Source organism: Anarrhichthys ocellatus, unplaced genomic scaffold (assembly GCF_004355925.1).
Source record: "Anarrhichthys ocellatus isolate YVR2014 unplaced genomic scaffold, GSC_Weel_1.0 scaffold495, whole genome shotgun sequence".
NCBI lineage: Eukaryota > Metazoa > Chordata > Actinopteri > Perciformes > Anarhichadidae > Anarrhichthys > Anarrhichthys ocellatus.
The window spans coordinates 23,559-32,790 of NW_022280469.1; the positions used below are offsets into that span (position 1 = coordinate 23,559).

The following is a 9,232-nucleotide window of genomic DNA, read 5'->3' on the forward strand; positions in this document are numbered from 1 at the left end:
GATAAACTGAAGGATGAAGTGTTCCTTCAGGTGTTGATGTTGAATGTTTGTGATAAACTGAAGGAGGAGGAGAGTATTTTTTCGAGACAGCAGCTGGCTTTGTGATAGATTTATTTATTTTCTTTAACTACAATCGTAGTGTTCTCATACATGTCATCTGCAGTTCATGAAACCGATATATATTTATACAAATAGAGAAATATAATCTACATACATCTAATACAAAACAAACCAGTCTGTGAGTGAATCCACTGTTTGGTTCAGTTGTAATAACGGTGTCAAGTGCTGGAGAGAAGATCTGCTCACATGATAATATCAGAATTATGAATCTGTGCATTAAATAAGTCTAAAAATAAAACATTCTTAAAACAAGCAACCACCAAACCCACAAACATTAGATGATCAAACACACACCTGTGAGTTCTTAAAGAAGTTTCTTTGGTTGAAAAGAGAATCAGCCCTGAAAACCTTTAAATAAATGTTTTAAAGCACAAACAAAGAGCTGGAATGTGGAAAAAAAGAAAAGAGTTCAAAGATACGACTTCACCAACATGTCGACTCAGCAGAGACGCCTTTAAACCACCGAGGGGTCAGAGGTCACATGTTAAAATGTAATATTGTTTTCAAATCATAAAGACGATGAAGAAAACTTTACTTTGTCCAACATGACGTCTTCATGCGTTTGTGATATTTAATTAGGGTTATTACAATTACAGAACAATTCATTTGTAATATTTGCAAAAATGGTTTGAGTTGCACTTTTTGTGCTCGACTTTCGGCAAAGAAGAAAATTTGAATTACCGAAATCATAATTACGAGATCTTGTAATAAAAAAATTTGAAAATCAGTATGAAACTAAATTAACAATTTACCTCAAAATGACTAAATCTGAAATTAAGAATAGATTTCTTAATCTTGAGGTGAAAATTCAAGATCTCACAATCTTGTAATTATAATTTTTGTATCTCGTAAATTTGAGATTAAGTCTCTAGATTTAACGATATTGTACCTCAGAATTAAGAAATCACATCTAATTTCCTAATTTTGAGGTCCAATTTTTAAAATAAGTTTTCTTTTCTTGACTTGAGGTCATTAAAGAGTTAAGAGCTGTACCACGTAGTATTTCCTGAATATTTAGTAGTATTTTGTTTCTAAATGAATAAAATCATCTCGACATGCTAACAAAACGTGATTTCAAGGCAGCCAAAAGATGAAAAGACTTATTTTGTCCCACGTCTCAAATGTGATCGTAGAAAAATCCTCCAGACGTCATTAAAAGTTGCTTTAAGGCAAACAACGTAAGTCCACATCAGCTGGAAGATGCTTTCAAAGCAAAACTCAAAAAAACAAACAAGATAAGAAAAAGTGCTCGAACAGAAGAAAGAAAGCGACACGTTCAACATTTGTTATTATAAACTAAAACATGGATTATTGTGATATCTTTTATATCTGAGCCTCACAGTCACAAAGTCCGGTCACGGTATAATTAAGGCACTTGATTTTTATTTAACAGCTCAGAGTGGCAACACTTTGACTTTGGAAGACTTCATTACCCAGAAACCCCGTGTGGCGAAGTAACCCTGATCACTGCGTGTTCTTGTGTAACGAACGATCACTTCGAAGAATAAAAGTTAAATCTGGGACGAACATTAAGTGAAAATACTGGCAGTAAATAAAATAACGAGAAGGAAAATGAGCTGTGCTAACATGCTAACATCACGACGCCAACATTAGCTAACATGCTGATATCACTACGCCAACGTTAGCTAACATCACTACGCCAACGTTAGCTAACGTGGTAACATCACGACGCTAACGTTAGCTAACCTGCTGACATCACTACGCCAACGTTAGCTAACATGCTGAAATCACTACGCTAACGTTAGCTAAAGGGTTTGTTAGCTAGCTAATATTTGTTAGCCAGCTAATGTTTGTTAGCTAATGGTGACATTAGCTGTTACTGTTATTATTATTATGATTTAATTCATGATAAACACATTTATTAATTGTTAAATGACTGATTTGAGTTTAGTCTATATTGTATTCAGATTTATTTTCAAACTGCTTAAATTAAAGCCCCAAGCTCTGCTGCTAGTAAGCTAATGTTTGTTAGCTACTGAGCTAACATTAATAAACAAACACTAGTTAGCTGTCAATCACAAATGACTTCTAGTGAGGTTTAATATGTAGTTATGTTCCCGTCTCAAGGTGATCAGTTCATCCGTCTTTGAGTCGTCACCACACCGTTAGCCGCAGTGCTAACACCACGCTAACACCACGTGGTCTGCCTTGTTGTTTGGAGTCAGTTTTAATCAATCAGTGACCTAAACTCTGTGAGTGTAAAGTTCCTCTCGGCCTTCATCCTACCATCGTCTTCCTCCCACAGGGAGCAGGTTAGAGAGGCAAAGGCCCACACGCCCCCAAGAACTACAGCTCCCATGCATCTTTGGGGGAAGGAGCTGCACACATTCCGTGAGCATTAGAGCGCTAACAGACTAGCATGTTTTGAGCTAGCACCTCTTCATCAATGTGTTTCCTCTGTATGAAAGATGATACTGGGAGTTTTATGTTTGTATTAGTGCTGGGCAACGATTAAAATATTTAATCGCGATTAATCGCATGGATTTTTTGCGATTAATCGCGATTAATCGCATTGTTATGGCAAAGTTCAACAATGAATTCAAAAGTAGTGTATTGCGCACTTTTATTTTAAAAGTACTGCTATATGAACAAAAGGCCAATAGCATTTGGTTCACGAGATGCAGGTAGCATGTTTTATACTTAATGTGAATATAATTCATACTTTGTTGGCATCTTATTCTGAAAACCGGATGTTGTCTCACGTTAATCTTTCCGCTAACTTTCAAAGTCCTTCGCTCGCTCCCGATCTGTGCTGTTTAAATGCGTTTACCGTGAATTTCAGCATATAGGTGCACTAAAATTACTATAGGATGTTTGCTGGCTTTTATCCCACTGTTCTTGTCATCCTCTTGTTCTTATGTATATGTATTGTCTCTTGTCTTTCAATTAAAAAAAAATAAAAATAAAAATAATAATAATTATAATAAATTTAAAAAATGCGTTAACGCGCGATAAAATAATTGTCGGCGTTAATTAATGAATGCGTTAACGCAAAATTAACGCGTTAACTTGCCCAGCACTAGTTTGTATATTTAACATGTTAAACTTCTTTATATTTAACTTGTTAAAGCTTCTTAACAAACATGTTGAATGGAGTTTTTTGGAATATTTAGGATCAGTAGTCGTGTTTCCATGAACATATTTTCGTGCTAATTTTGCAGAATCACAGACGTTTTTACGCTCAAATGAGGTTGTTTTTTGTCAAATAAGAGTTAATGGATTTTAAAAAACGAACATTTAGGTCACATGACTCGTGTCTTTCTGGATATTTATTCATAATTTGAACCGTCGCCATCTTGTTATTTTGCAACCAGAAGTGAGACAAGAGGGCGGAACTACGAACAACTAAGAAATGAATAAAACATTTGTGTGTGTTTCCGTACTACTGTCTTTGTGAGGACCATGTGTTTAGCCTGCAGAGTGAGGACACTTTTCTTTCCCCTCCAGGCGGTGGTGGAGGAAGTATTCAATACCTTTAGTATTAGTATTAAAAAAAAAAAAAGGACTGTATATAAGAAGTGGACATAGTCGTCGTGACGTAACCCATTGGACCAATGTTTTTTTTCTTTTAACAGATGAATAGGAAGTGACCATATCTGGACTGAGGAGTGACGTAGAGACGCCGTATACATCTCTGGTAGAGACCTGTCAATCACTGTGTAGCCCCGCCCTAAAGCATCCCCTGCTTTATGGTCTGTTTGACTCTAAATGGACCATAATGTACTAAATGAACATCATGCTGTATTGAAGAAGACTTGAAACTAGAGATTGAGACCATAAACTCATGTTTACAATGTTTACTGAGGTAATAAATCAAGAGAGAAGTAGAGTCATTTTCTCATAGACTTCTATACAACCAGAGGAGTCGCCCCCTGGTGGACACTAGAGAGAATGCAGCTTTAACACATGAAGCTCTTCCTGTTCTCTTCTTCTTCTTCTACTCTTTTAACTGGCAGATTACAAACATGTAGACAAGTTTATTCTCTTCAGCTCATAACTCACTTTTTTTTTTGCGACATTTCCTTAAAATTTGCTGAACAATTGAATGGAAACACGACAACTGTTTGTTAGCTCGTCTCAGTCTATAGACAGTGAGAGGAAGAGGAAACCCACCAATGAATGGATGCTAACCTGAGGGGGGGGGCTTCTATTCTCCAGGCTTCAGGTGGGCGGGGCTTAGCACACATCATCACTGCTCATGACGAAACCCCGCCCACCACCTCCTCCTCCAATCACAACCTGTTATCTTCCTGCTCAGGTATGAAGAGGAGCTGCTCCTCCTCCTCCTCCTCCTCCTTCTGTGGGAGTCCAGACCAACACATGCTCTATTCCTCCTCCTCCTCTTCTTCTTCCTCTCCAGCCATCACCTCCACCAGCAGCTCAGCGGTGCAGGTCGCCTCACCGAGACTGTTGACCGCCTTCACCGTGTACTTGGAGTCATCGTCACCTGACACCTGGAGAGGAGGTGAAGATGAGGTGAGGAGGAGGTGAGATGAAGAAGAAGTGAGGAAGAGGTGAAGAGGAGGTGAAAAGGAAGTAAAGACTAAGTTAAGAAGGAGTGAGGTGGAGGTGAAGAGGAAGTGAAGAGGGTGTGAAGACGAAGTGAGGAAGAAGTAAAGAGGAAGTAAGGTGGAAGTGACATGGAGGTAAAGAGGAAGTGAATAGGAAGTGAATAGGAAGTGAAAGGAAGTGAAGAGGAAGTGAGGTGGAAGTGAGGAGGAAGTGAAGAGGAAGTGAGGTGGAGGTGAAGAGGAAGTGAATAGGAAGTGAAGAGGAAGTGAGTTGGAAGTGAAGAGGAAGTGAAGAGCAGGTTTCACAACAGAATAACAAAGAACAAAGGAGTCGACCTCTGAAATGACCAGACTGCAATTTCCTTCCTCGTCGTAGTCGATTTGAAAATGCCGCGTCTCTTTGATCGGCTGCTCGTCTTTGTACCAAACCACCTCTGGATCGGGGAAACCTGGAGAACCAGTATTGATGATCAGGATCAATAAGAACCAGTATTGATGATCAGGATCAATAAGAACCAGTATTGATGATCAGGATGAGGTCTTTTACCTTCGATCTTGCAGTCGAAGCGAGCAGCGCTGCCCTCCACCACCTCAACGTCTTTGATCACAGAACTGAACGAAGGTTTACACTCTGTCTTCTGATCGAACTCCAAACACTCCAGGAACTGGTTATCTTCTACACACACACACACACACACGCACACACACAGTGTCACACTAGATATAATAACATTAACAACAGAAGAAGAAGGTTCTGGTGACCCGGCTGACCTTCGGTCGGCGACCCTTTCTTGGCGCTGACTCCGGCCATCATTGCCATGGTCGACAGGCGGCCGATGGCTCGAACAGCGTGACCGGTTTTCTACCACAGAAGAAGAAACACGGTCACTTCCTGTCCTGCTGAGGTGTGTTAATAACCTAATGATCTAATAGAGCAGACATCTTTGTTACATTCCCTTTTGTTCTGTTGTTTTTCTACTTAGAACTGTTTATTTTGTATTACAGTATAAAATGCTGTGTCATGTTATAGCATGCTGTGTCATGTTTACCTGCCATTTCCTCCTCAGGATGTACTTCTTCATCCTCTCCTTGGAGAGCTTCTTGGCCTTCATGGTGGTGGTGTCCTGCTTCAGCCAGGTGTGTTCATAGCACTGAGCACAGGTGAGCCTGGCCCTGACACACACACACACACACACACACACACACACACACACACACACACAGAGGCTTCAGACAGAGGGCTATTGATGCTATCGATTCTATCGATGCTATCGAGTGTGTTCTTACTTCATGTCTTTCTTCAGCAGGTTGGTGATGAAGTCTTTTCCGTTGTCTGAGATCTCGTCGAAGGCGTCGTCCTCAAAGTCCCAGGAGGCCGAGGTCACGTTGGACAAAGTCTCGTTGTCGTTGTCGCCCATGAAGGGAGACAAACCGCTCAGCCTGAGGGACGACAACACAGAACTGAGCCAAACTGAGCTGAACTGAGCTGAGACAAACTGAGACAAACTGAGCCAGACTAAAGTTAACTGAACTACATACTACTACTAGCTAAAAATAAAAACAAAATAAATGAAGCTAAGCTAAGTGAAGCTAAGCTAAAATAAGCTAAACTCAAAGACCATAAAAACAAAATGATGCTAAGCTAAAGATAGACTCACAGTATGTAACAGATGACTCCTATACTCCACATGTCGGTGGGATAACTGATGGCTTCATAGTTGATCACTTCTGGAGCCACAAACTCTGGAGTCCCAAATAAAACCTTCAGAGTTCCTGCGTTTTCTGTTGAAGAGAAAAGAGTTTGATTAAAAGATAAACAGTCAAAAATGATCAGGGGCGGCCATTTTAGGACATATCAGGCTAACTGTTGACATTATCAATGTCGTTTTCTCTAAACCTGCTTTCTGAAACAGAGCTCCGCTCTGTGTTAGCATTGTCTTAGCATTGTCTTAGCATAATAATAGCATACTGTTAGCATAATAATAGCATAATGATAGTATAATGTTAGCATAGTGTTTGATTATTTGTATATTTACTTAGATGCATCATTAACTGAAGTATATTTAATGTAAATCCATTGGATATTTGTCTCAGTCTGGATCAATAAAGTTTAGTCAAACTCCTCAGTGATGTCACCTAGTCGCCTGGCGAGGCCGAAGTCGATGAGTTTGATTTTCCCGCCGGTCTTGTTGACACACATGATGTTCTCTGGTTTCAGGTCCAGGTGGACGATTCCCTGTTTGTGGATGAAACTGACGCCATCGATGATCTGCAGCATGTATCTAATCACCTCCCTTTCCGTCAGCTCGAAGTCCTCATCGATGATTCGCTCAAACAGCTCGCCACCGGAGATCCTACAGAGAAACATCTGGTTCATAGGACTACAGAGTAACATCTGGTTCACAGGACTACAGAGAAACATCTGGTTCAAAGAACTACAGAGAAACATCTGGTTCATAGAACTACAGAGAAACATCTGGTTCATAGAACTACAGAGAAACATCTGGTTCATAGGACTACAGAGAAACATCTGTTCATAGGACTACAGAGAAACATCTGTTCATAGAACCACAGAGAAACATCTGTTCATAGAACTACAGAGAAACATCTGGTTCAAAGAACTAGACATCTGGATCGTAGGACTACAGAGAAACATCTGATTCAAAGAACTACAGAGAAACATCTGGTCCGTAGGACTACAGAGAAACATCTGCTTCATAGAACTACAGAGATACATCCAGTTCAAAGAACTACAGAGAAACATCTGTTCATAGGACTACAGAGAAACATCTGCTTCAAAGAACTACAGAGAAACATCTGCTTCATAGGACTACAGAGAAACATCTGATTCATAGGACTACAAAAACACATCTGTTCTGCTACAGCTCATAGAACTACAAAAACACTATCAGTCTGACAACGGTTTAGCCTCTGAGGACAACGATCTTAGAGCATCTTGCAGTCTCATCTCTCGAAACATCACTAAAGAAAAGAGCTCATAAATCTGAGTCATTTTTCATGATAGCCGATTGGTTCCCAGATTAGAACATCAGCCAATAAGCTCCCCCTCTTTTACCTCCACACAATCTGTTTACCTTCATTCAACCAAAGTCTGCTGCATCGTGATTGGTCGATACAATTCAGACTACAAACTCAAACCAGAAGGATTCTTTCCGGAGGAAAACCCTACCAAAATAAGAGTCTGATGACTTCCTTCTTGTCCATCAGTTTTTAACTCGTCAGCAGATATTTCGTGTTTATCAGAATAACTAAATGTTTCTAAATTATGAGATATTTCTGCGTTATAATCAGATAAAGACTCTGTTGATCATCACTGCTCTAAAATTAGCAGACAGGAAATAGCTGCTGTCATTCCGCTCACAGTTGGACAGAAAGTTATTTTCCAACGTCGTTTGAAACAAAAACATCTGGTTTGTGTTTCCAGTTCAAACTGATCAGAGATCAGCTGCAGGTTTAACATTCTACAGTAAAAAGAAGATTTGAACAAAACGTGTAGAATCATAAAAGTTTATTATTTTATTTCATAACCTAAATGGAAGAAGAAGTTTGTGGAGGGAACTCGTCTGTATGCTAAGCTAAGCTAACCAGCTGCTGGCATTAATACATTTAACATAAGTTAGCTTCTTATTTATCTTCTTTTTCTTTTGTTAAATTTAGTTTTCTCTGTTTTAACATTGTTAAGAAAAATATAATTATCCTGTATTTAATAAATAATAAAACCAACGTACATCTCGAGCACCATGACGATGTCCGACTTCCCCTCGAAGGCGTCGATGCACTGCACCAGTTTCGGGTGGTGCAGGCTGTTCATGATGCCGATCTCGTGCCGGACGTTGTCCTTCTCCTTCGCCGAGTACGCCTTGATGAACTTTCCCGCCCACACCTTCTTCGTGGCCTTCTCCACCAGCTTGAAGACCTGACCAAACTTCCCCCTGTCACACATAAACACGGTGACGTCTTTAGAAATGGCCTCTTCACGTTACATCACAGGTGCATTATGGGTGAGGAGTGAGTGGGCGGAGACTCACGTTCCCAGCCGCTCCTCCACGTCGTACAGCTCCTTCACCTTCACGTCGGTCCTGATGGACACATCTCTGTAGTCGGGCTCCTTGTCCAGGTCTGAAAACACAGAGGTCAGAGGTCACCGGGAGGGGTGGGGCGTAATGTTATGTTAGCATATGCTAGCTTGTTAACAGGAAGTCTGAGTCATCATACCTTCATCCTCCTCCTCTGCCTCGGCCTCTTCATCTGTCAGACGAACCAAACAGCAGCAGTTAGTTCAGTTAGTCCGTTTAGTTCAGTTCATTAAGTCCTGGTTAGTCCTGGTTAGACTTAGTCCTGGTTTAGTTTAGTAGATTAAGTCCTGGTTTAGTTTAGTAGACTTAGTCATGGTTTAGTTAAACTTAGTCTTGATTTAGTTTAGTAGATTAAGTCCTGGTTTAGTTTAGTAGACTTAGACTTGGTTTAGTTCAGTAGACTTAGTCTTGGTTTAGTTTAGTAGACTTAGTCTTGGTTTAGTTTAGTAGATTAAGTCCTGGTTTAGTTTAGTAGACTTAGTC

At 40.1% G+C, this 9,232-nt stretch overlaps 1 protein-coding gene across 1 annotated transcript; it reads right to left on the minus strand.

Annotated features, from left to right (window-relative positions):
• Positions 1-4,013: 4,013 nt before the first annotated feature.
• Positions 4,014-8,921, minus strand: LOC116401512 (myosin light chain kinase, smooth muscle-like; the record flags this gene model as incomplete). The annotated part of the gene is made up of 11 exons (XM_031879951.1): positions 4,014-4,595; positions 4,989-5,101; positions 5,200-5,328; positions 5,424-5,514; positions 5,702-5,825; positions 5,940-6,092; positions 6,311-6,434; positions 6,789-7,006; positions 8,402-8,605; positions 8,702-8,792; positions 8,889-8,921. Coding segments are annotated over 11 exons (1,409 nt in total), but the record flags the coding sequence as incomplete, so codon positions are not given.
• Positions 8,922-9,232: the final 311 nt, after the last annotated feature.